The sequence below is a fragment of the Rattus norvegicus genome, chromosome 11 (assembly GCF_021556685.1).
Source record: "Rattus norvegicus strain SHRSP/BbbUtx chromosome 11, alternate assembly SHRSP_T2T, whole genome shotgun sequence".
Lineage (NCBI taxonomy): Eukaryota > Metazoa > Chordata > Mammalia > Rodentia > Muridae > Rattus > Rattus norvegicus.
In genome coordinates, this window is record NC_141544.1 from 51,157,246 (window position 1) to 51,185,006 (window position 27,761).

At 41.2% G+C, this 27,761-nt stretch overlaps 1 protein-coding gene across 19 annotated transcripts in view; it reads left to right on the forward strand.

Annotated features, from left to right (window-relative positions):
- Nsun3 (NOP2/Sun RNA methyltransferase 3) overlaps nucleotides 1-27,761 on the forward strand; it is an 84,769-nt gene that overhangs the window by 19,130 nt on the left and 37,878 nt on the right. For 15 of the 19 annotated variants that reach the window (XM_087575204.1, XM_087575197.1, XM_087575208.1 and 12 more), the window contains 2 exon segments: nucleotides 13,788-13,942; nucleotides 14,835-14,956. In XM_087575204.1, coding sequence (XP_087431330.1) covers nucleotides 13,788-13,942; nucleotides 14,835-14,956 — 277 coding nt within the window. 19 annotated transcript variants of the gene reach the window in all.

The following is a 27,761-nucleotide window of genomic DNA, read 5'->3' on the forward strand; positions in this document are numbered from 1 at the left end:
GTGAACTACCATCAGTGTTCCCAATAAAGGAACTTTCCATCTAAGTGGGACTATAGTAAAGGTTCCCTACAGGTGCTGCTGTCGTTATGTTGCTGTTTAAAGCCCAAATTAAGTTAGCCATGGTGTTCACATGCGGATGCAGAAGCAATGCTAGTTGCTGCTTATAGAGAAGCAAAATTTAAAACGATGGTAATACTAAGTGTGCAGTTTATACAGTGGTTTTGTTTGTTTGTTTGTTTTTTTTACATCCACACTGGATCTTATCCTGGGCAACAAGGTTGTGTCTTTGATTGATGAAAGGGTTTAAAATGATTAAAGAATTAGGCTACTTTTCTTTTTTTTTTTTTTTATAATTATAGTTTCTAAGGTCAGAGTTTAATACATTGACGAGAATGCTTAAATCGGTTCTTTGTAACAATTACAAGAACAAAAACACATGCCTAATCAAAGTCTATTTAAAAGTGGTTTGCTCAAACTTTATCTAAATATTATGTGTTAGTTAAAAGTACTTGACTGATGGGGCTAGAGAGGGGGCTCAGTGGTTAAGAGCACAACTGGCTATTCTTCCAGAGGACCCGGGGTTCAATTCTTGGCACCCACATGGCAGCTCACAACTGTCTAGCTCCAATTCCAGGGCCTCTGGCACCTTCACAGGCATACATGTAAGCAAAACACCAATGAACATAAAATAAAATAAATTTAAAAACAAATACCTGACTCACAACTAATTTGGGTGTTTAGTAACCATACTTGGAAGCCTATACTCATATGGTCAGAGAAAGAAAATCTTCCTTTGACATCCAAGGTCAACTAGGTTCCAGGAGAATATTAAGCATCTCTGGAAATGTTCGGTAACTGTGAAATGTCCTTTAGCTAGGATGTTATCTGTTCTCTTGTTCAGGAATGCCACGGAGACACACACTATCTGGTGAATTCTAACCAATGTCCAATCCACAAAGGAGGTTGGGGCTGGAGAGATGGTTCAGCAGTTAAGAGCTCCAACTGCTCTTTCATATATCCCAAGTTCAATTCTGAGGAACCACATGGTGGCTCACAACCATCTGTAATGGTATCTGATGCCCTCTTCTGGTGTGTCTGAAGACAGCTATAGTGTACTCACATATAAAATAAACAAAATCTTTTTTTTTTTTTTATTATTAACTTGAGTATTTCTTATATACATTTCGAGTGTTATTCCCTTTCCCAGTTTCCGGGCAAACATCCCCCTCCCCCCTCCCCTTTCTTATCGGAGTTCCTCTCCCCACCCTCCCCCCATTGTCCCCCTCCCCCCAACAGTCTAGTTCACTGGGGGTTCAGTCTTAGCAGGACCCAGGGCTTCCCCTTCCACTGGTGCTCTTACTAGGATATTCATTGCTACCTATGAGGTCAGAGTCCAGGGTCAGTCCATGTATAGTCTTTGGGTAGTGGCTTAGTCCCTGGAAGCTCTGGTTGCTTGGCATTGTTGTACATATGGGGTCTGGAGCCCCTTCAAGCTCTTCCAGTTCTTTCTCTGATTCCTTCAACGGGGGTCCTATGCTCAGTTCAGTGGTTTGCTGCTGGTATTCGCCTCTGTATTTGCTGTATTCTGGCTGTGTCTCTCAGGAGCGATCTACATCCGGCTCCTGTCAGCCTGCACTTCTTTGCTTCATCCATCTTGTCTAATTGGGTGGCTGTATATGTATGGGCCACATGTGGGGCAGGCTCTGAATGGGTGTTCCTTCTGTGTCTGTTTTAATCTTTGCCTCTCTCTTCCCTGCCAAGGGTATTCTTGTTCCCCTTTTAAAGAAGGAGTGAAGCATTCACATTTTGATCATCCGTCTTGAGTTTCATTTGTTTTAGGCATCTAGGGTAATTCAAGCATTTGGGCTAATAGCCACTTATCAATGAGTGCATACCATGTGTGTTTTTCTGTGATTGGGTTAGCTCACTCAGGATGATGTTTTCCAGTTCCAACCATTTGCCTACGAATTTCATAAAGTCGTTGTTTTTGATAGCTGAGTAATAATCCATTGTGTAGATGTACCACATTTTCTGTATCCATTCCTCTGTTGAAGGGCATCTGGGTTCTTTCCAGCTTCTGGCTATTATAAATAAGGCCGCTATGAACATAGTGGAGCACGTGTCTTTTTTATATGTTGGGGCATCTTTTGGGTATATGCCCAAGAGAGGTATAGCTGGATCCTCAGGCAGTTCAATGTCCAATTTTCTGAGGAACCTCCAGACTGATTTCCAGAGTGGTTTTACCAGTCTGCAATCCCACCAACAATGGAGGAGTGTTCCTCTTTCTCCACATCCTCGCCAGCATCTGCTGTCACCTGAGTTTTTGATCTTAGCCAATCGCACTGGTGTGAGGTGAAATCTCAGGGTTGTTTTGATTTGCATTTCCCTTATGACTAAAGATGTTGAACATTTCTTTAGGTGTTTCTCAGCCATTCGGCATTCCTCAGCTGTGAATTCTTTGTTTAGCTCTGAATCCCATTTTTTAATAGGGTTATTTGTTTCCCTGCGGTCTAACTTCTTGAGTTCTTTGTATATTTTGGATATAAGGCCTCTATCTGTTGTAGGATTGGTAAAGATCTTTTCCCAATCTGTTGGTTGCCGTTTTGTCCTAACCACAGTGTCTTTTGCCTTACAGAAGCTTTGCAGTTTTATGAGATCCCATTTGTCGATTCTTGATCTTAGAGCATAAGCCATTGGTGTTTTGTTCAGGAAATTTTTTCCAGTGCCCATGTGTTCCAGATGCTTCCCTAGTTTTTCTTCTATTAGTTTGAGTGTGTCTGGTTTGATGTGGAGGTCCTTGATCCACTTGGACTTAAGCTTTGTACAGGGTGATAAGCATGGATCGATCTGCATTCTTCTACATGTTGACCTCCAGTTGAACCAGCACCATTTGCTGAAAATGCTATCTTTTTTCCATTGGATGGTTTTGGCTCCTTTGTCAAAAATCAAGTGACCATAGGTGTGTGGGTTCATTTCTGGGTCTTCAATTCTATTCCATTGGTCTATCTGTCTGTCTCTGTACCAATACCATGCAGTTTTTATCACTATTGCTCTGTAATACTGCTTGAGTTCAGGGATAGTGATTCCCCCTGAAGTCCTTTCATTGTTGAGGATAGCTTTAGCTATCCTGGGTTTTTTGTTATTCCAGATGAATTTGCAAATTGTTCTGTCTAACTCTTTGAAGAATTGGATTGGTATTTTGATGGGGATTGCATTGAATCTGTAGATTGCTTTTGGTAAAATGGCCATTTTTACTATATTAATCCTGCCAATCCATGAGCATGGGAGATCTTTCCATCTTCTGAGGTCTTCTTCAATTTCCTTCTTCAGTGTCTTGAAGTTCTTATTGTACAGATCTTTTACTTGCTTTGTTAAAGTCACTCCGAGGTACTTTATATTATTTGGGTCTATTATGAAGGGTGTCATTTCCCTAATTTCTTTCTCGGCTTGTTTCTCTTTTGTATAGAGGAAGGCAACTGATTTATTTGAGTTAATTTTATACCCAGCCACTTTGCTGAAGTTGTTTATCAGCTTTAGTAGTTCTCTGGTGGAACTTTTGGGATCACTTAAATATACTATCATATCATCTGCAAATAGTGATATTTTGACTTCTTCTTTTCCGATCTGTATCCCCTTGACATCCTTTTGTTGTCTGATTGCTCTGGCTAGAACTTCAAGAACTACATTGAATAAGTAGGGAGAGAGTGGGCAGCCTTGTCTAGTCCCTGATTTTAGTGGGATTGCTTCAAGTTTCTCTCCATTTAGTTTAATGTTAGCAACTGGTTTGCTGTATATGGCTTTTACCATGTTCAGGTATGGGCCTTGAATTCCTATTCTTTCCAGGACTTTTATCATGAAGGGGTGTTGAATTTTGTCAAATGCTTTCTCAGCATCTAATGAAATGATCATGTGGTTTTGTTCTTTCAGTTTGTTTATATAATGGATCACGTTGATGCTTTTCCGTATATTAAACCATCCCTGCATGCCTGGGATGAAGCCTACTTGATCATGGTGGATGATTGTTTTGATGTGCTCTTGGATTCGGTTTGCCAGAATTTTGTTGAGTATTTTTGCGTCGATATTCATAAGGGAAATTGGTCTGAAGTTCTCTTTCTTTGTTGTGTCTTTGTGTGGTTTAGGTATAAGAGTAATTGTGGCTTCGTAGAAGGTATTCGGTAGTGATCCATCCGTTTCAATTTTGTGGAATAGTTTGGATAATATTGGTATGAGGTCTTCTATGAAGGTTTGATAGAATTCTGCACTAAACCCGTCTGGACCTGGGCTCTTTTTGGTTGGGAGACCTTTAATGACTGCTTCTATTTCCTTAGGAGTTATGGGGTTGTTTAACTGGTTTATCTGTTTTTGATTTAACTTCGGTACCTGGTATCTGTCTAGGAAATTGTCCATTTCCTGAAGATTTTCAAGTTTTGTTGAATATAGGTTTTTGTAGTAAGATCTGATGATTTTTTGAATTTCCTCTGAATCTGTTGTTATGTCTCCCTTTTCATTTCTGATTTTGTTAATTTGGACGCACTCTCTGTGTCCTCTGGTTAGTCTGGCTAAGGGTTTATCTATCTTGTTGATTTTCTCAAAGAACCAACTTTTGGTTCTGTTGATTCTTTCTATGGTCCTTTTTGTTTCTACTTGGTTGATTTCAGCTCTGAGTTTGATTATTTCCTGCCTTCTACTCCTCCTGGGTGTATTTGCTTCTTTTTGTTCTAGATCTTTTAGGTGTGCTGTCAAGCTGCTGACATATGCTCTTTCCTGTTTCTTTCTGCAGGTACTCAGCGCTATGAGTTTTCCTCTTAGCACAGCTTTCATTGTGTCCCATAAGTTTGGGTATGTTGTACCTTCATTTTCATTAAATTCTAAAAAGTTTTTAATTTCTTTCTTTATTTCTTCCTTGACCAGGTTATCATTGAGTAGAGCATTGTTCAATTTCCAAGTATATGTGGACATTCTTCCTTGATTGTTATTGAAGACCAGTTTTAGGCCGTGGTGGTCCGATAGCACGCATGGGATTATCTCTATCTTTCTGTACCTGTTGAGGCCTGTTTTTTGACCAATTATATGGTCAATTTTGGAGAAAGTACCATGAGGAGCTGAGAAGAAGGTATATCCTTTTGCTTTAGGATAGAATGTTCTATAAATATCCGTTAGGTCCATTTGGCTCATGACTTCTCTTAGTCTGTCTACATCTCTGGTTAATTTCTGTTTCCATGATCTGTCCATTGATGAGAGTGGGGTGTTGAAATCTCCCACTATTATTGTGTGAGGTGCAATGTGTGTTTTGAGCTTTAGTAAGGTTTCTTTTACATATGTAGGTGCCCTTGTATTTGGGGCATAGATATTTAGGATTGAGAGTTCATCTTGGTGGATTTTTCCTTTGATGAATATGAAGTGTCCTTCCTTATCTTTTTTGATGACTTTTAGTTGGAAATTGATTTTATTTGATATTAGAATGGCTACTCCAGCTTGCTTCTTCTGACCATTTGCTTGGAAAGTTGTTTTCCAGCCTTTCACTCTGAGGTAGTGTCTGTCTTTGTCTCTGAGGTGTGTTTCCTGTAGGCAGCAGAATGCAGGGTCCTCGTTGCGTATCCAGTTTGTTAATCTATTTCTTTTTATTGGGGAGTTGAGGCCATTGATGTTGAGAGATATTAAGGAATAGTGGTTATTGCTTCCCGTTATATTCATATTTGGATGTGAGGTTATGTTTGTGTGCTTTCATTCTCTTTGTTTTGTTGCCAAGACGATTAGTTTCTTGCTTCTTCTAGGGTATAGCTTGCCTCCTTATGTTGGGCTTTACCATTTATTATCCTTTGTAGTGCTGGATTTGTAGAAAGATATTGTGTAAATTTGGTTTTGTCATGGAATATCTTGGTTTCTCCATCTATGTTAATTGAGAGTTTTGCAGGATCCAGTAACCTGGGCTGGCATTTGTGTTCTCTTAGGGTCTGTATGACATCAGTCCAGGATCTTCTGGCCTTCATAGTTTCTGGCGAGAAGTCTGGTGTGATTCTGATAGGTCTGCCTTTATATGTTACTTGACCTTTTTCCCTTACTGCTTTTAATATTCTTTCTTTATTTTGTGCATTTGGTGTTTTGACTATTATGTGACAGGAGGTGTTTCTTTTCTGGTCCAATCTATTTGGAGTTCTGTAGGCTTCTTGTATGCCTATGGGTATCTCTTTTTTTAGGTTAGGGAAGTTTTCTTCTATGATTTTGTTGAAGATATTTACTGTTCCTTTGAGCTGGGAGTCTTCACTCTCTTCTATACCTATTATCCTTAGGTTTGATCTTCTCATTGAGTCCTGGATTTCCTGTATGTTTTGGACCAGTAGCTTTTTCCGCTTTACATTATCTTTGACAGTTGAGTCAATGATTTCTATGGAATCTTCTGCTCCTGAGATTCTCTCTTCCATCTCTTGAATTCTGTTGGTGAGGCTTGTATCTACAGCTCCTTGTCTCTTCTTTTGGTTTTCTATATCCAGGGTTGTTTCCATGTGTTCTTTCTTGATTGCTTCTATTTCCATTTTTAATTCCTTCAACTGTTTGATTGTGTTTTCCTGGAATTCTTTCAGGGATTTTTGCGATTCCTCTCTGTAGGCTTCTACTTGTTTATTAATGTTTTCCTGTGTTTCCCTAAGTGTGTTCATGTCTTTCTTGAAGTCCTCCAGCATCATGATCAAATATGATTTTGAAACTAGATCTTGCTTTTCTGGTGTGTTTGGATATTCCATGTTTGTTTTGATGGGAGAATTGGGCTCCGATGATGCCATGTAGTCTTGGTTTCTGTTGCTTGGGTTCCTGCGCTTGCCTCTCGCCATCAGATTATCTCTAGTGTTACTTTGTTCTGCTATTTCTGACAGTGGCTAGACTGTCCTATAAGCCTGTGTGTCAGGAGTGCTGTAGACCTGTTTTCCTCTCTTTCAGTCAGTTATGGGGACAGAGTGTTCTGCTTTCGGGCGTGTAGTTTTTCCTCTCTACAGGTCTTCAGCTGTTCCTGTGGGCCTGTGTCTTGAGTTCACCAGGCAGCTTTCTTGCAGCAGACAAGTTGGTCTTACCTGTGGTCCCGAGGCTCAAGTTTGCTCGCGGGGTGCTGCCAAAGGGCTGTCTTCGGCGGCAGCAACCAGGAAGACCTGTGCCGCCCCTTCCGGGAGCTTCAGTGCACCAGGGTTCCAGATGGCCTTTGGTGTTTTCCTCTGGCGTCCGAGATGTATGTACAGAGAGCACTCTCTTCTGGTTTCCCAGGCTTGTCTGCCTCTCTGAAGGTTCAGCTCTCCCTCCCACGGGATTTGGGTGTAGAGAACTGTTTATCCGGTCTGTTTCCCTCAGGTTCCGGTGGTGTCTCAGGCAGGGGTCCTGCCGCTCCTGGGCCCTCCCCCACGGGAGCCCAGAGGCCTTATACAGTTTCCTCTTGGGCCAGGGATGTGGGCAGGGGTGGGCAGTGTTGGTGGTCTCTTCCGCTCTGCAGCCTCAGGAGTGCGCACCTGATCAGGCGGTGAGGTCTCTTTCCCACAGGGTCTGGGAGCAGAGAGCTGCTGCGGGCCCGGGATCCTCGGGCGTGGGACCTCCGGCAAACACAGGACGTGCCCGGTCCTAGATGAACTCTGCCTCTGTGTGTCCCGATCTCACCAGGCAGCTCTCTTGCAGCAGACAAGTTGGTCTTACCTGTGGTCCCGAGGCTCAAGTTTGCTCGCGGGGTGCTGCCCAAGGGCTCTCTGCGGCGGCAGCAACCAGGATAGGCTACTTTTCTATCTGGTGATCCAGCTGCCTTCACCAGTACTCCAGTTATAGAGTGCCTTTCTTCCTCCTCCTCTTCCTCTTCCTCATCTTCCTCCTCCTTTTTCCTTCTTCCTCTTCTTCCTCCTCTTCCTCTTCTTATTCTTTTAAATTAAAAGAGCTATTGCGGGTTGGAAAGATGGCTCAGTGCTTAAGGGTACTGACTGCTCTTCCAGAGGTCCTGAGTTTAATTCCCAGCAACCACATGGTGGCTCACAACCATCTGTTATGGGATCTAGTATCCTCTTCTGGCCTGCAGGTGTACATGCAGAGAGAGCACTAGTATACATAAAAATACACAAATCTTAAAAAAACAAAACAAAACAGCTATTGCAGTATTCTAGTTTTTACTGAAAAAGAGCAAACAGTTGTGATTCTAATGTAAAACATGAACTGCTAACCAGAAACCATGCAATTTAGTAGAGTGTCATGGTCAAACTTCTCCACAATGGCTGTAACCCTTCTACAGTGAAATTCTCTTACTGCCAGTAGTGCAATTTAGACATCTGGTTGGCATTTGGTAGCAGGAAATATTAGAATTTCTAGTCATGTTTGCCCTTTAAGCTATGCCTTCATATCTGTAGGCAGTTTTCACATTTCTGTTGTTTTTAGTATTGTGTCTTTATTTAACTTTTCAGTACTTGGTCATAATGTACTTAAAGGTAAATCTGGTTGTGTTGGGTATGATGTGACCATTGCCATCTCTGTGGCTGGATTCTTAAATCTTGCTCTAGATTTAGGGAGACTTGTAGTGAAGTCTATTCTACCCCATTGGCATTTTCACTTCCTTCTCGAACCCCTGCAACTCATATAATTGCTTTTTTGATGGTGACATCAAATTCCCACAGGCTATCTTTATCCCTACCCCCTACTTTTATTTACTTCTTTTTTTCTCCAAGAGAATATTTTTAAATAATGCGTTTTCAAGGCAACTAGCATTTTTGTTGTTATCTGATCTGTTCTGCTGTTCCCGTCTTCTATTGCGTTTAAGCATTTGTTAGATGTTTTTAAGAGTAGCTTTAACGCTGGAGAGCTGGCTCAGTGGTTAAGAGCACTGACTGCTCTTCCAAAGGTCCTGAGTTCAATTCCCAGCAACCACGTGGTGGCTCACAACCATCTGTAATGGGATCCGATGCCCTCTTCTGGTGTGTCTGAAGACAGCGACAGTGTATTTATGCATAATAAATAAATACATCTTAAAAAGAATAGCTTTACTTTGATGTTTCTCTATTTAGGTATTAAGTTGCCTCTCTACACTTTCTTGAATCTTACCAAATTTCCCCAAAAGTACTACTTTACCTCTTTTCATCATGCTGCCTGTTTATATTGTTTTTGTCAGTTTTTGTCTTATTTTATCCATTAGATGTAGTCATGATTCTGTGAAGATTTCTTGTACCTGATATATGAAATAGTCTGTGCATAAACATTAGGTATTTCTCCCAGGTTTTATTCTGTGTCTGTGTCTACTGTTTAAGAAATTCTAAGGGGCCGGGGATTTAGCTCAGTGGTAGAGCGCTTACCTAGGAAGCGCAAGGCCCTGGGTTCGGTCCCCAGCTCCGAAAAAAGAAACAAAAAAAAAAAAAAAAAAAAAAAAAGAAATTCTAAGGTTTGCATGAATCTGTGGGCCTTTCTGGTGCTTCACCACTAGATGGCATCCTAAGTCTGGCTTTATTACAGTTCTGCTGTTGATTTTGTTGTTGCTGCTGCTGCTGGTGGTTCAGCTCCCTGATTCCCTAAGCCACATTTTGTCACTTATCTTTTGTAGGTATGTAGTTCACAATGAACTAGAGAAATGCCTCAATGTATAATTTGTCATTACAAACGTTACTCCAAGGTTCAAGTCAGCCCATGTGGCTCACCTCCAGTCACTGGTCTGTGGTCAGGTACTAGAGCTAAACCTGGTTTTGAGCCACACAGGAAAGGACTAAGCCAGGCTCTTACTTGGTGGCTTGATGCATCTTGGTACATAGTTCCCTTCTCTTTGCTTAAAGCTCAGCACCCCATTTACATCCATTTTCGAGTACGTGTGTATGGGAAGTGCACGAATCCACTTGGCAGGCACACTTGTGGATGTCAAACTATGACTAGCAGTAATAGCGATCTCCTTCCAGCATGCACATCCTGCCGGTCAACTTTCAGGTGTTAGTTGTGTCCTCCCTCAATGCCTCTATGGCTCAAACTCATGTTGTCAGGCTTTTGGGACATACTCCTTTACCCATTGACCATTTCAACAACCCAGTTCCTCTCTTTACTTGCCTTGAAGTAGATAGCTGTTCCCTCTTGATTTGTCAGGGAGGAAATAGAATTGGTAGTTTCATGGTTAAAAATACTGAAAATCAAGATTATACCCAGAGCCCACAGCCTACTGAGACCATCATAGCTTAGGGACACTGAGACCTACATTGTTATATACTGTCTGTTCCTTAATGGATTTATTTCCACCCATGGTTCTGAACATCTATAACCATCCACAAGAGATATTGGCAAGGTTAGAAGCTTAGCTGATGGTGGCATTAAGGCAGGTATAGGACCTCGATTCATAGGGCACTGGCCTATGGATTGGGATGGTTAGAATGTGCTCACTTAACAGCCTGGCACTGAGTTCTTGCATCAGTTTTAAAATGATATTAACAACCTCAGCATTCCTCAAATGCATTAAATAAAAGAAATCTAAACCCTGCCCTGGGAGCAGTTTTACCAAGAGCGAGCCCAGATTTGAACTCTCTCTTCTCTCTGTGTGTGTCTTCCATCATTTCCCCTGTCTGTAATCTGTCTGGGTCTAAACCTGTGCTTGCCTAACCATTTCCTGTCTTGTCTCTTCTGTGCTTGTGTCCAGGTCTGTGCCCCTAGTAAAGAATGTTGTTCTGTATTTATTTGAACAGCGCAGAAAACGCATGGGAAGGGAGGGGAATACAGAAATTTGAACAGGGTTTTACAAGGGATGACCCTTTACAATTGCAGCTGACCCCACTAAACAGTGCTGCAACCATTGTTGCAAACATGGTTGGCAGCCCACATCCAGGACACTTCCAGGATTCATTGGGAACAATTGCTTTCTAAGGTTGCTTTCAGCCTATTTCTATGTTTCCTCATTTATATAATACACACACACATGTGTTACTTGTAGGTGGGGGACATGGATGTCATATATTTTAAGATTGAAGCTATATATTTGCTTAGATTATAAAAGATGATCACATAGGAAGGCTACAAAACAGTTAAGACTAGTCATTACCCTTTTTGTGTTTTTCTTTTTTAAAATTTTTTAATTGCGGTTCTAATTTACATTTTAAATCAACTTTCCCAGTTTTCCCTACAGTAATCCGATATCTGTCCCCCTGCCCTGCTTCTATGAAGGTTCTCCCTCACCCACCCACGCACTTCTTTCCACCTCACCTCCTCACCCTGACATTCCCTACACTGGGACATCGAGCCTTGACAGGACCAAGGGCCTCTCTTCCAATTGATGCCTGACAAGGCCATCCTCTGCTACATATGCAGATGGAGCCATAGGTCCATCCCTGTGTTCTCTTGGGATGGTAGCTTAGTCTCTGGGAGCAGTGGGGCATCTGGTTGGTTGGTATTGTTCTTCTTATGCAGTGGCAAATCCCTTGAGCTACTTCAGTCCTTTCTCTAAGTCCTCCATTGGGGACTCAGTTCTTAGTTCAGTGGTTGGCAGCGAGCATCCACCTCTGTATTTGTCAGGCTCTGGCAGAGTCTATCAGGAGACAGCTATATCATTCTACTTGTCAGCGTGCACATCTTGGCATCCCCAGTATTGGCTGGGTTTGGTGACTGCATGTGGGATGGATCCCCAGGTGGGGCAGTCTCTGGATGGCCTTTCCTTCAGAGTCTGGTCCACAGTTTGTTTCTGAATTTCCTCCTGTGAGTATTTTGTTCCTCCTCCTAAGAAGGAGGGAAGCATCTACACTTTTATCTTTGTTCTTCTTGAGCTTCATGTAGTCGGGAATTTATCTTGGTTATTCCGAGCTTTTTATCCACTTATCAATGAGTGCATACCATGTGTGTTCTTTTGTAATTGAGTTATCTCACTCAGGATGGTATTTTCTGGTTCTATCCATTTGCCTGTGAATTTCTTGAAGTCATTCTTTTTAATAGCTGAGTAGTACTCCATTGTGTAGATGTTCCATATTTTCTGTCTCCATTCCTCTGTTGAAGGACATCTGGGTTCTTTCTAGCTTCTGGTTATTATAAATAAGGCTGCTATGAACATAGTGGAGCATGTGTCTTTGTTATATGTTGAAGCATCGTTTGGGTATATGCCCAAGATGGGTATAGCTGGGTCCTCAGGTAGTTCAATGTCCAATTTTCTAAGGAACCTCCGGACTGATTTCCAGATTGCTTGTACCAGCTTGCAATCCCACCAACAATGGAGGAGTGTTCCTCTTTCTCCACATCCTCACGAGCATCTGCTGTCACCGGAGATTTTGATCTTAGCCAGTGTCATTTGAGCTTTTGATCTTAGCCATTCTGACTGGTGTGAGATGGAATATTTTTTACTTATTTATATGAGTACATTGAAGCTGTCTTCAGACACAGCAGAAGAGGGCATCAGATCCCATTACAGACAGTTGTGAGTCACCATGTGGTTGCTGGAATTGAACTCAGGACCTCTGGAAGAGCAGTCAGTGCTCTTAACCACTGAGCCATCTCTCCACCCCTACTTTTTATTTTCTTAAATGCAAGTCAAACAGACAGGCTCAGTACCTTGTACTGAGTGTTAAGAACTTACCTTAAGTTACCAGTCTTAAGTAACCTCCAAGTGTATTGTTAGCGTTGTCTGTGGCTTAGCAAAAGGTAGTCTATTTTGCTGTGGGAGATTTGTTCACAGTAATGTATTGTCACAGTTCTAAGGCAAAGACCTTTGCCCCCTTTTTTGTCTTACCTCCTAGTGGGAGGGCCCTGTTTTTTGTGTGTTTGTTTATTTGCCCGCTAAGGGTGTATGTAGAAGGAGTGTAGTTAGTCTCTGGACTCTCAGGCAGTTTCAACACTGCCCCAAGGCAAAGTCCTGTGCTCAGTTTTCTGCTTGATTTCCAGGTGCTTAGAGCCTCATGTCTCCAGCTCTGCTTCCCAAGGGTGGAGAAGTGGTGCCTGCCTTGCTATCCCAAGTAGTAGCCTAGGTGTGAGGGCTGCAAGACTGAGTTTCTGGTGCATGGCTTCACTGGGGCAGGCCATGCTACTGGATGTCAGGTCAAAGTCTGGACTTTCTTCCTTTCCACTGCTCCAATGGGAGTCTCTCCTCACACTGTCTAGAATTGGAGGGATGTTGACAAGGACATCTCTTCTTTTTTCTGTTTCTTTGGTGCATCTTCTCATACTATGCGAAAATCAGACACTCTCTCCCCTGGCTCTCCAAGCCCTTCAGAGCAGTGTCTCTTTGGGAAGCCCACCATAGAAGAGTCTTCTTCAGCCACCATCCTGTCCTCAGTTTTCGTCACACTTAATCACAACAGCTATGCAGGTATGATCCCTATTTTACCAATCCCCATGAAGACACCAACACCAACACCAACACTGTCACAGAGCTAAGTAGCCTTCCTAGGCTCAGTTCTCTGACTGGGAGCTGGTGTCCTTACTCTTTTCTTTAAATATACACTGTATTACCTTTGTTCATTTAAAATGGATGCCTTCTACCAGCAAGGAACTTAACATACCTAACAGAATTCATTGCTTACTGTCAACAGCTGGTACTTCAGGGGAAAACTATGTGAGCTTCGGTTGTTCTGCATCTCTAGGAATCTGTACGTTTACAAATTAAACTTGACTGAATAAATGCAAGAGCTTCTAGGAGGGTGTGAGGCACAACATTGCACGAATATTTTATAAAGTATGTATTTATTTTTGTTTTTAAAGTTATCATAATGTTTACCTCTGAGCCATATCTCTGAAACATTGATTTTTCTGAAGTTTATTTGCTAAAGAGTAGAATTTGCCAATGACATTGCCTTGGAGTACTTCGGAACTTTTTAATCCTTCATATTTAGGTTATCTTCTCTGTAACGAGTATGATCGCCTGAGAGGAAGATGGCTGAGACAGACGTTGGAATCTTTCATCCCACAGCCTTTGAGAAATGTAATTAAAGTGTCTGAATTGGATGGCAGAGAAGTGGGGGATGCCCAGCCTGCGACGTTTGACAAGGTACTTTTATTGTATGTGGAAGCTGACAGACTCCTAGTGATCCGGCATTGTGCTGCTCTGTTGTTCTTCTCCTTCTGCTTCCCCATCGTACACTTTCTCAGGCTCTGGGAGATTCGATAAAGTGGATGTGCAGGCATTTTTCATTTGATGGTTACTATGGTTCAGTGGAAACAGTGATGTTGGGTTTGGGGATTATGGAAAGTTATTTTCTGGACCTCAAAGTCACTCTGGAAATGAGTTACCTTTTGAACCATTATAAGGAAAAAAATTGTACTTTTTACTTTAATTCATTAACATTTTATATATTACGGTATGATAGGTGAAGAAAGGTCATTTCAGTAAATTAAAATTGAATTTTTAATTCTTAAAAATAAACACTGACCCTGGGTTCAGTCCCCAACAGTGTAAAATTTACTAGGGCAGAAAAAAAAATACAGTCTCAGTTTCTGAAGATTGGTAACTTTTGTCAGTTTCATCTGTAGTCATGCAGAATATTAAGTACAGCCGGGGGTGATGGCACATGTCTGTAATCCCAGCACACAGAAGGGCAGAGTCAGGCGGATCTCTGAGTTCTAGGTCAGCCTGGCCAAGGCAACACAGAGAAATCCTCCCTTGAAGAACCGAAATAAATGAATAAACAAATAAATAAAATAAAAAAGAATGTCATTGCATTCCGTTAATAGCACCAGTAGGTGTTTAGTCTGCTCAATTCTGTCTCTCCACTGAGACAAACACTGAAATTGCAGAGTTTTCTGTATCGGGGACAAATACATAAAAGGACTTAGCACGTCCTATCCCGGGTCCCTACGGTGCTGGTTTCATTTACACACTGTTTGTCATATGGCAGCTCCACATACCTCCCCTAAGAATGTTTGCACTCTTTTTTCTCTAGGTGTTAGTTGATGCTCCGTGTTCAAATGATCGAAGCTGGCTGTTCTCCTCAGACTCTCAGAAAGCTACCTATAGGATTTGTCAAAGGAACAATTTGCCTGCCCTCCAAGTAGGACTCTTAAGGTGAGGACTGTTTATTCAAACGTGTATGTGGGTTCCCCATATAATTTAAATACCTGCAGTCAAGCGTGTCAGGAGGGCAAATGGAAAACTTCCTGGTTCTGATTAATTCTCCAAAAGATGCAAACAACAAACTCCAGGCGTCTGTTTAAGCTGTCACCCTGCACTGCCTTCTTTCTCAGTGTGTCTACAAAAACAGGAAGGGTTTGGCTGTGACTCAGTTGTTTTTCTGTCTAGGTTTGTCCCAGGCCAGGGGCTTAGCCTGCTGTTTAACCAAACTGGAGTAGTCTTCCATGGAAGTAGTATTGGACCACATCATAGTTCGGTAATTTCCTGGAGAATGAATCTCCTAGGAAGACATAAATACTTGTTCACATTTGTCTCCCTCAAGTTTTTCTTCATTTTTTCCTATGCTGTAAGCAGTGAGGTTTCCAGGGAATATTTTATTTCACCTCTCATGAAATTTCCTTCACTATGTTTTTTTACATATATATTTATTTATTTTATGTATATGAGTACACTGTAGCTGTCTTCAGACACACCAGAAGAGGGCATCAGATCCTGTTACACATGGTTGTGAGCCACCATGTGGTTGCTGGGATTTGAACTCACCACCTCTGGAAGAGCAGTCAGTGATCTTACCACTGAGCCATCTGTCTAGCCCCCACTATTTTTTTAAATTGTTTTATTTATTTACATTCTAAGTGTTGTCCTTCTTCCTGGTCTCAGCTCGAAGAGTTCTCCACCCCATTCCCCCTTGTCTTTGCCTTTGAGAGGGTGCTGTCCCACCCATTCTCCTCACCCACCCAGAGACTAAACCACCAACCAAAGAGCATTCACAGGCTAGTCTGTGGCCCCCGCCGTGTATGTAGCAGAGGGCTGCCTTTACTAATTTTCATTTCTGCCATTACCTAATCTCTTTGGATTTTCTACTTTATTTAATGCGTTTCTTCTCACTTTGTCTCAATTTATTGTTTTCTGTTTGCTTCAGTTTTACAAACTTTTTCTTATTAAAGCTCTAAAATATCCACTAATTGTTAAATGAATACTTTTTTATCTTAGTTTTACTCAACTCCCTCTACTTTTGAAATAAATTTGTCTGGAATTTGAATTTTTATTTCTTCTTGTGTGTGTGTGTGTGTGTGTGTGTGTTTAGGCATGCACATCGTGATGCATGGTATGTGTATGGAGGTCCCTGCAAGTCAGTTCTTTCTTTCCACCATAGGTTCTAGGTATTGAACACAAGTCATCAGGCTCGCATGGCAAATGCTTGTCAGACACCTCACCTGCTGAGATGCGATAGGATATTAAGGTTCCTTCTTTTGTTTCTTCCTTTCTTTGCTTTCTCACGGTTTGTTTGTTTTCCGCACTGTGTTGCTATGTAACCCAGCCTGGCCTCCACTTTTCAACCCAGTGCTTCAGGCTTTCCAGTGTTCAGATTATAGCCATGAGTCATCATGTCCAGCTAAAATGTGCTTTTAAGTATAATTATAATATCTGGAAATACCAATATTCTAAGACGATGATGTTAATGGTATAAGCCTCTTGGGCACACATCCAAGCACATACCAGGTTTCTTTAAGCCAGGTCTAACCACTGGACTTAAGTTTGTTTTAAGTGCCTGTAAACTTTCTGCATCAATCTCTGTGTATGTAAGTATATATAAAAATACATTAAAACTAGCCGGTGTTGTTGTGTGCATACGTACTGTAACTTGTAGTCTTATATGTAGTATTTCAGAGCCTCTGCATATATCTACTTTCTCAACTTCTGTGGACTAGAGGAACAGTCCATTGATTCTGCTTTCTTTTTCTTTCAAAAGAGTTTCTTTCTGCATACTGTCTTTAGTCGCCGTGGACTGCTATCATAGTATTTTTCTTGATTGAGTTTGAATTTTCTTCCAAAGTATATGGTGCCAGCCCATAGTCTTACTTACGGTTACTTTGGTGACTGCTTCCTCCGTCTTGAAATATTCTCTTCTCTTGACGTTTGTGATTATGGTTTCTTCTTACTTGTGGTTGTGTCCTCTCTATATTTTACCTTTCTCCTCTCACAAAACTTTGTTCCTTTAATCTGCTAATATCATTTTTGTCTGATAGTTTCAAATGATATAAAGTGCTCTATTGCAAATATATATCTAAATTGACATTTCTTCCTAGCTGTGCACTTGTGCACTCAGTAACCTACCAGATGCTCTAGAAACATTTGCCTCAGTTAAAACTCATATTTCTAATGCTTTATTAGTCCCACTGCCAATGGCAAGAAAATAAAAAATGAAAGCAGTCTTATCTGTCTGTTTTCTTTCTTAGTGCCGTTCTGCCATGTCTTTGCCTAAGTCTGAAGCCATCCTCAGCCCCTCCATTTCTCCATGTCCAATCAATCACTAAGACATTTCAGTTGTAACTGTCACACGTCTGTCAATTCTGTCCAGTTCTCTCAATTCTTCACAGCCTCTCCTAGATACAGCCAGTATCCATCACGGAAGTGACTTTAGCTGGCTTCTGACAGTCCTCCAGTGTGTGCTCTACCACTTCCTGGTGCAGAGAAGCCAAAGTGTTGCACCTGACATGGAACCTGAGCCCTTCCGTCCATCCGGGTAGTCTTCAGTACCTCCCCTGAGCCCTCCCCGTCCATCCGGGTAATCTTCAGCACCTCCCCTGAGCCCTCCCGTCCATCCGGGTAATCTTCAGCACCTCCCCTGAGCCCTCCCGTCCATCCGGGTAGTCTTCAGTACCTCCCCTGAGCCCTCCCGTCCATCCGGGTAGTCTTCAGTACCTCCCCTGAGCCCTCCATCCGGGTAGTCTTCCGTACCTCCCCTGAGCAGCAGGACTTCCAGCTCCTCAACACAGTAATCAAGGACACTCTTCATCACCCTTCAGGGTCTTAGGACTCCATGTAATGGACTCTGGAAAGCCACACCTCACGTGCAGCTCTCAGGGCTGAGGTCTTCATTCCCTGTTTATTTTGTGTTCTGGTTCTAACTTTTCCTTCCACCTACTGGTCTTCAGAAATCGGCTTTACTATGGCTTAAGCAACTCACGAAGACTAGGACTGATATCTCATGGTATCTTCACTTATTTGAAAAAAGATTGTGTGTGTGTGTGTGTGTGTGTGTGTGTGTGTGTGTGTGGTTGCTCTCCACTAGACCTTTACCTCTGCCTATCTCATTCTTTCAATAAGATTTACCTCTGCCTATCTCATTCTTTCAATAAGACTTTAAGTGTCTTGGAGAACAGAGTTTTATTCTCAACATAGTGGCCAACATATAAAGTAGCTCAGTTAATAATTGTTTAAAAACAAGTAAATTGTAAAATCTGAATATTTGAAATCCATAGGTATAATTACTCTGGCCAAAGTCAATCTGGTCAAAATAATCTTGTAATCATTATTGCGCTTCTAGGTAGGCATAGTAAATCATTTTACATAATATATTGATTATTATAGCTTTTATCTAGGCATGCACGCCTTTGCTTTGATTTTAATGTCAGTTTTTCCATGTACTGGATGTTGTGATGCTGTATCATTTCAGTCATTATGAAGATCATTCCATAATGCCAGTCACCTCCTGTGACACAAGAGCTGAAGCTCGTCCTTAGGTAGCAAACCACTCTCTGTCTTCTTAACTCTTTGAACAAGATGGCTTATGCTAAAATAGATTGACAGCGCACAAACGGAATGTCAGTTTTCAGGTCCTCATATGTCGCTGAGAAAGACCATCACTGCAGCTGTCATCCACGCTCTGCTCTGGGCACAGGCGTGCGGGTTTGTAGCCTTGCCTCCGATTCCTAAGCTGCTCTGGGGATAGACTGACTGGAAGCTGCTGATGTTGGTATCTGACTAAGTGATGATGACGGAAAGGGCAGAGAGACATAAACCATAGACACTTTCTTAAAAGGGTCTGATTTACTGATACAGAAAAGTCTTGGGGTTAAAAAGATAAAGCATACCACACACTCTTTCCTTATCTCATTTTCCACTTCAGAAAAGAAAAGGATTATGGTAATTTTTTATATCACAGATACCACTATCATTTGCAAAGGAGGGTCTTTGGCCACTGTTTTTAATTTTTTTTTCATTTTTATTTTTTAAAGAAAGTATAATCATTTTCTCCTGTAATACGAGATGAATGGATTTCTTTTTTTTCAAGCAAAAAAGCAAAAATGGTATTTATTCAGCCTTCAGGAAATTAAATAACAAAAGCCATAACATGACATGTGACTGAGCATGTCCAAGCACAATAGCACTTATTAATCGATATAAAAATAGAATTTATTATTCCTAGTTTCTCTTTTCCCAACTTTTACTGCATGGATGTTATTAGAAGCCTGAGCTACCCAGCCCTACCATGAGATTACGGTTCCACAGGGAAAAAGTTTCTATTCTTGGAGGCCTCATACGACTGGATCCCTCAGGACTTTTGCACTGGCACTTTCATGAGGAAAACAGGCGCTGTCTGTCAGAGCACAAGGTAACCTGGCTCTGGAACTCTTCAAGTTTTCTAAGCTCTCCACAGGACAACAGTTCTAAGCCATCAGTGATCCTGGCAGCCACGGCCCCATCGACCTCAGTAGTAGCTTCCTACACTGCACCAAAACTGGGACTAACACAACTCGGTCCGTTGGTGTGGGAAGATAAGGAGCAGCAGCTGCTAACTCTGCTCAGTGAACACCTTCGAGGAGTAGCCAAGTGTGCTGCCTGTCCTCACCCAGCAGCATACAACAGACCTGGAGCAAATGAGCAGGCCACAATGAACCAAGCCCCCAAAACAGAGGCAGATTTTAGTGAGCCAGGGCCACAGGTAGGCCCTTTCTGGGAGAATCTTATGAATCTCCTGAGGTACCCCTGCCCAGGGCAGAGAACAAAAGAAGCAGGCTTTCCAGCTACAACAATGTTGCATAGAGTTTAAGCTGTGCAGAAGACTACAGCTGAGAAGACAGCATCTCCAATATCTAGAGGGGCAGTGCTTGCCCGCTGGACCACACTCCTGGAGGACTTAATGCAGCTGTATGAGAGTTGCCCAGATGTCATTGCTGGGGAGCTGAGAAAGGACCCATCCTTGGGGAATGGAATTGCCTTTAGGATGATAAGACAGCACCAGGTACTGATCCCAGTCATGCCTTATCTGAATGAGCACAGGCAAGGAATGCTCAGCCTGAGGTAATATCGACTTTCAGAATGGCTGCAAGAGGTGAGCGAGTGGGAACTCATCTGGATTCCGGAATAACTTGGACTCGATTTCACGTTTCCGAAGTAGAAGTTTCTCTTTCTCTTTTCTCTGTTTCTTTTCCAGTTTTCTTCTCCTCTCTTCCTCCTGTTCTCCTTCTAGCATAACTCGGAGGGCTCTCTCTTCGGCTTCATACAGTTCAGAGCGCTTTTTAATGAGCTTTCTCAGCCACTGAAGATGGTGCTCAAAGTCTCATCTGATGCAGGAGGACAGACCCCTTTCCTTGCTGCAGTTTCTTTTCTCAGTTTTCTCAATTTCTCCAACGCGCGCGGAATGTCCACCATTCTTTTGGTGTCTGATTCCTTTTTCCTTACTTCAGCTAAGACCCCATCAGCAGCTGCTTTGAGTTCCTGTTCCTGCTTCCTTTCCTCCACTTCCTGCACGCACTTCATCCTCCAGTGGTCAATCTCCTGCTCTAGTTCCAGGGCCTGCGCGGCCATTGCCTCTGCTCAACCTCACTTTCCAGGGCCCTCTCTCAAAGATGCAGCCAGAAGGGGAGGCTGGGGGGGGTGGGATCTATGCAATTTACAAGAGAGTAAACGGACAGGATGAGTGTTGGCCATGCATAAGTCCTTGATTGCATATGTAAAGAGCAGTTAGGGCAAAAGGAAGCATTTGTACTATGGAGATAGTGCACTTGCCCTGTGCCTCAGGCTGGGATTCCATAAATAAAGAGGGCTGAAGCAGGAGGATGATACTTGAACTATCCATGGATCTTCCCAGAACTTTAAAAACTGATTCCTTAGATTTGCAATATTCATAGGGTGTAGAATTTTAGCTTTTGAGAGTTAATAGTCTACAGTCATATATTACCATTCTTTGATGTTGTACATAAATGAAAAGCGATCTTTTACTTAGTGGAAGATTTTTATCTTAATTTCTAAAGGGAACTATTAGTAGATGTGCAAGGCTTTTGGTGTTTTGTTTTGGTTTTTTTGTTTTGTTTTGTTTTTTATGTGGTGAAGATATCTTTTGGTGCTAAGATCAAACCCAGAACATGGATGACATGATACATTACTGCAATAAGATACCTATATTTTTGTGATAAATCATACTCTTCCATTAGCAGTTTCCCAACCCCAAATCATGTAAACTTCTCCTGCACAAATATCAGAACCACTTTCTAAAAAGATGTCATGCTTATCACTTTCAGCTATTTCCCCACTCCAGACTCTTCTGAATACACTGACAAGGGCTAGGCAAACCCTTTACAACTGAAGCGCTGTCTTCAGTTCTAATATTCTCTTATAAAATCTTTTGAAAGCAATTCTATATGCATTATATAGATGCAGTGTTATATGTAGTCATGACAATTTAATGTACTGTTTCTAGCATTGATAGCCAAGAGCATAAAAAGCCCAGTGATGGCAGAAGTCAGGTCCCAGAGCATGAGCTCACTGCAGACTGAGAAGGGACCCTGGCTTACATGAAAATCTCTGTTGGAATTTTCAAGGATGATGATCCAAGGTATACAAAATTCCACCACACAAACATCCCCTAAGCTATTCTTAGATTATCAGAGTGAAGAGCAGGAATTAAAGGAATAATTGAACATAATTCAATTTTAAAGTGTACCTCAAAATCATTTCTGAACCAGTAATTGCCAGTGTGTGCCATGTGTTGTACATCTATATGATAGAATTCTGTCACTCCAAGTACATGTCAGTGTATTCAGAAGAGTCTGGAGTGGAGAAATATGCTGAAAGTGATAAGCATGACATCTTTTTAGAAAGTGGTTCTGATATTTGTGCAGGAGAAGTTTACATGATTTGGGGTTGGGAAACTGCTAATGGAAGAGTATGATTTATCACAAAAATATAGGTATCTTATTGCAGTAATGTATCATGTCATCCATTTCCTAGAAGAAAATCAATCACACATAAAATACTGACCCCTTCTGGTTTTCTTTTCTTACTACTTGACAAGTAAAATTGAATTTAAGAACTCATTGAAAGAGGAAGCTTAGATTATTGGGTAATGTTTTGAAAATTTGTATAAATCATCCAGGTAACAAGTCTTAAAAACTGGTACACTGACAGCAAGAATTGTTTTAAAAGAAGCAATAAAAAATCACTAACGTTTATTCTCTGATGCCCTTTAGCTGGGCGGTGGGACTCCTCGGGACTCCTCATGACTTGGGAGTACAGGTCTTTATCATTTATCAACAGGGAAACCAAAAGTGCCAATCCAGATATTGGAAGAAGAATAATAGTCGTAGGCAGTATGGTTACATCAGTGTGGGAGGATTCTTTCACTGTTCCTGTTATGAGTTCCTATTCATCCACTTTGTGTGTTGTCAACACATGCTTGTTCATACATGTTTAGAACAGAAAATGGAAGCAGAGTATTCTGCCAATAACAGTAACACTGAGTTTCTCCTGTGTTCTGTTTTTTTCCTCCTCCTTTCTCTTTTAATTTTATAAGTTAGAGACCAGAGGTTCTGAGGTTGATCATCTATGATTTGACAAAGTGAACTTTGTTTTTCTTTTTGGACCTGAGTTCTAAGGTTCAGGCTCAGGAAGATATACCTTCTCGGTTCCTGCACTGCTCCTGATCCCTACACCCACATGCCCAGCCCTTGCATTTGCCCTTTTTACTGGAAGCTATCAGAATTCCATAGTAAATGGAATTATAGAAAGTTCAGGATCCCTATCCTTATGTTGCTCTTATGTTTCACTCACAAATGACAACTTTCTGTGGATTTTGTTACTTAAAGTGTCTGTAGTGCTATTAAATGCAATCTTAGTACGGACTTTATCAGTATTTATTAATTTATCAAGTATTTATTAAATATCTACATTGTATGGCACATTTGTAAACAGTAAAACATGTACTTCTAATGTCATGAGGGAAACGATGGAAAATGTAATAAAGATTGTACTAGAGAAAATAGCTAGAGAGCAGATGAGGCAAGTAAAGTAGTCCCACACACATACAAATGTGTGTGCACAGACACTCACACACATGCATGTGCAAATAAGTATAATTTTAAAAAGAAAAATGGGGCTGTAGCAGTGTTTACTATTAGTTTATTCTTTTCCCCCTTTGCTTGCGTTGTGCCACACGTGCAGGTATGGGGCAGATTATAAAGCTTTGGGTTGTAAGATAGAACTGAGGTTATCAGGCTTGATGGCAATAACTTTGCCTAGAGAGCAATCTTACTGACCTAATGCTTGATTACTCTTTGCCAAACTGTTTGTTCTACTCAGACTGCATACAGTTTTTTCTATTGTTAAGGATTAAACCCAGGACCTTGCACATCCCAGGCAAGTGTTCAACTACTGGCCCTTACCCTGAGCCTCTACTTATTTAAGTTAACTGCACCTTTGACTCATATTTAGTTTAAAAGTTGTATTATGTAACTGAAAATAACTCATTATTAGGAAACTCCTGAAGTAATCTTTTTCAGTAATGTGATTTCATTTTATAAAAATATTTTGTTAATTCATTCAGAATTTCATGCATTATATTTTGAGCATATTCAATCCCAGTTCTCTCTCTTATCTTCTCCCAGACACACCCCCACCTCCTTCCTTCTAAGAACTTCATGCCTCCTTTTTTAATTCGTAACATTCTGACTTCAGTTGGTGCTGCCCATTTACTTCTGAGGCCATCCACTGTAGCTTGGTTGACCTACGAGAAGCCATAACCTTAAGTAAAAGCTATCACTCTGCAGAAGCCATCAGGAGTCCATAGCTCCTTATTTAGGGGTCGGGATTCATGAATCCCTTCCTATACCACAATAGAATGTTAACTAGCTTGATTTGTGTGCAATTTCCTGCAAGCACCCACACTTTGTTTTATGTTTGGTTTTTGGGTTATTGTATTGTTTTATGAGAGACAGGATTTCTCAGTCTGGAACTTGATGTCCTAGAACTTGTCCTATAGACCAGGCTGGCCTAGAACTCAAGTATCTGCCTGCCTCTGCCTCCTGAGTTCTGGGATTAAAGGAATGTGCCGCCAGGCAGCAAGAGCTTGTTGTTGTGCATTCAAGAGTGCAGTGGTCATATCAGGACCAGAAGGTATAGTTTAGCGCTGGTCCTTCCCAAACTCTGGCTCTTACACTGTTGTGCATCTCTTCCTCCATGATGACCCCTGAGCCTTGGGAGAGCACATGTATTCATGGTTGAGCACTGTCTAGCACTTACGTACTTACTCTGTGGCCTTTGACCAGTCAGTTTCCGCATTCCCCATTCACTGGTGATGTCTGAGAGACATGCCAGTACATGGATATAGAAAAGGAAAGTTAGAGGCAGCAGATGCTGACAAGGATGGTTGCAAATAGGAGACCTTCATTACTTTTGGTGGGAGTAGAAATGAGTGCAGCTACTGTGGAAATCAGTGCGGTGGGTTCTCAGAAATGAGAAATTGGTCTATCACGTGGCCTAATTATAACTCTTTTGGGCATATCTAATGGACTCTGTTTCTTACTATAGGACTTAAATGCATCCATGCTCACAGCTGCTCTATTCACAATAACTAGTACATGCCTGCATATCTATCAATTGATGAATGGATAATAAAAATGTATAAATACAGTGCAATTTTAATTAGGTAGAAAGAAAAGCAAAATTATGAAATTTGGAGGTAAATGGATAGATCTGGAAATATTTATTATACAGAGGTAATCTAGACCCAGAAAGATAAATGTCATGTTTTCATTAATATTTAGATATTGTCATCTAACCTTTGTCAGTGTCTATGCTTAATTTGGAATATCTGTTAAACAGAGGAAAACTGAAAAAGATGGGGAATGGAAAAAAAATCTTGTTTGTTTTTGTTTTTTTTGTTTGTTTTTGTTTTTTGTAGTAAGGGGAGAATAACTAACATTAAAGATGTTTGAAACCTATTATTTTATAGACTGTGTGTGTGTTTGTTTCTCTGTGTCTGTCTCTAATTCTCTGTCTCTGTCTCTCTGTCTCCCTTCCCCCCGCTCTGTGTGTGTACTTTTCGTATAGAAAAATTTAATTGAGATAACCCAGAATAGGGGATTATGCTAATCCCAGAATCATAGGTTGCCAAGTAAAAATTTCAGTGATAAGTGTGAGATGCCTCCTCTTGAGATTTTTCGTCATCGGTATCCAAGAGAACCCCATAATAGAACAGGCTATTCCCATTGCTCTTAGTCATCTGCCAAAACTTGATATTAAAACCATATTGCTGAAGACCACGTATACTAGTCACAAGATATGGAAATATCAAATATGTACTGACCAGAAAATTTTCTCCCTCGTGGCTACCTCTCATAGGACTGGAAAATGCTATGTAGGCAGCTGGGGAGGGAGATGTCAATACTCTTATCTAACTATGAACTCCATGAACTACAATAAAGACCAACATGACAAGATATTATGCCCATGGTTATAGTAGTTGTACAAATGTTGTATGAGTGGCTACTATTAAGCTTCTTGATAGAATTTAAAGCACAGAAGGAACCACATGCCTTGTAGAGTAAATCTGTCTATGGATTCATGGTTGGGACCCTCAAAGGCCCCATGGGTGAATTTTAGAAAGATTTGTTCTTCCATGTAGAGGATAGATACTCAGGAGAAAACAGAGGAAAGTTAATTAGGAAGTATGGAAACTTTCAAAATGAGTGAAGATGATCAAGCAATTCAGTAAGGGACATAGGTCTTGTGTGCTCATCTATACTTGTGAATGTACATGCACCTATATGTCCTTATATGTAGAGGCCAGTGGTTAACATCAAGTAACTCTATTCTCTTCACTTTATTTTGGTACAGAATTACTAAACATAGGCTTTATCAATTCAGTTAGGGTGACTAACCATTGAGCTCTGGGGATTTACCCAGCACTTTTCCTTCAGCATTGAGGTCACAGAGCCATGCTACCATGGCTTTCACATGGGTGCTGGGGATCAAACTCTGGTCTTTATGCATATATGGCAAGCATCTCCGATTTCCACAAAGATTTTCCAAGTAGAATAGTAACTATGTAGCTCACCTTAATTTATGAAGCTTGTAAGATACTATTCGTATCAACAGAAGTTTAAGTTATGTTTCCATAGTGATTTGAATGCAGATTTGAACTTGAAGTCCTGACTCAGCCTTCTGTGTACCTGGGAGTACTGGTCTGAATTATCAGTATATGCTTGCCTTTTTCTGAGCATTCTTCTACTTCACTCCAGCTCTGGCTCTTGTATCCTCCATCCATTTGATTTTTAGACAAGGCCTTTCTGAGTTGCCTAAGCAACTGACCATTCTACGTGTGCTTCTCACGGGGCTGGAGAGGTGGCTCAGTGGTTAAGAGCATCGACCACTGCTTCCAGAGGTCTTGAGTTCAATTCCCGGCAAGTACATAGTGCCTCACAACCATCTGTAATGGGATCTGATGCCCTCTTCTGGTGTGTCTGAAGAGAGCAACAGTGTACTCATAACATAAAAGAATAAATTGAAAAGAAAGAAGCGTTGTCATAACTGTGCTGTACTGTGCCAGGCTTTGAATATTCTCAAGTGCAACTTGGTGTGCCATATTCTTCTTGAAAGATCTCTTTACTAGGAACACCTTTCTTTACCTGAGGGATGTGAGCAGATTAGTGCGCCCTGCTAATCACAGCTCCCTGAAATGCTTCTTCTGTCAGAGTCAGGCTTGGCACTTGACCCTATTCCACCCTTCACTATGGATACCTGACTTTTCCATGCTGTTGACCTAAATGGGTTCACTAAGATTCCATCACTAAAGTTTGCAGGCTTTTAATTATCTTATAATCTGGCCACTGCAGGAGTCAAATGACTTCTTTCTTTAAGAGGAGATCAAAGTTTTTCTCTAAAGAATTATTCAGGTCAATGTGACTCTCTGTTCTGTAAAGACATAGGGATTTCTACAGCATCGATTCAGGGAATGTCTTTAAAGACAGTGTTCTACATATTGGTTCAGGGAATATCTGTAAAGACAGGAATTCTGCATCACTGTGTGAGGGTATATCTATAAAGACATTGGGTTCTACAGCACTGATTCAGGAAACATTATATAAAGACAGGGTACTACAGTATTGTTTTAGAAAGTCTTAAACGAGTATGTAAGATGACCTTGAAAGCTCCTTAATCTGTGTAAATATTTCTGCCCGGATGGAAGCATATCCTGGGACTCAGAAGACCATTTCTTATTTGAAAAATAAAATTGGAAAAATAGTATTTCAAAATCATTGCTAAACAGTTCTGTTAACCAACATGTTTTGTCATGAATCCATTAGTTCTGATTGTTTTCTTATTTTAGAATGTTATACCTGTTTAAGAAATGCATTGATCAAATCTATACCTTTGTCTCCTCTACCGAACTCCTTCCAGAAACACAGATGCACACACAGAGACCTTCCCAGAAAAACTGTACAGTCACACACTCAAACACACACAATTAACTTTCTCAGATATACCCTATAGTCACACACACACACACACACACACACACACACACACACACACACACACACCCTCCCAGAAATACTGCACAGTCACACACTCCAATACACACACAATTAAATATCTCAGATATACCCTGCAGTCACACACACCCACCCACACAGAGGCACACACATACACACTCTTAATTTGCATACTTTAAAAA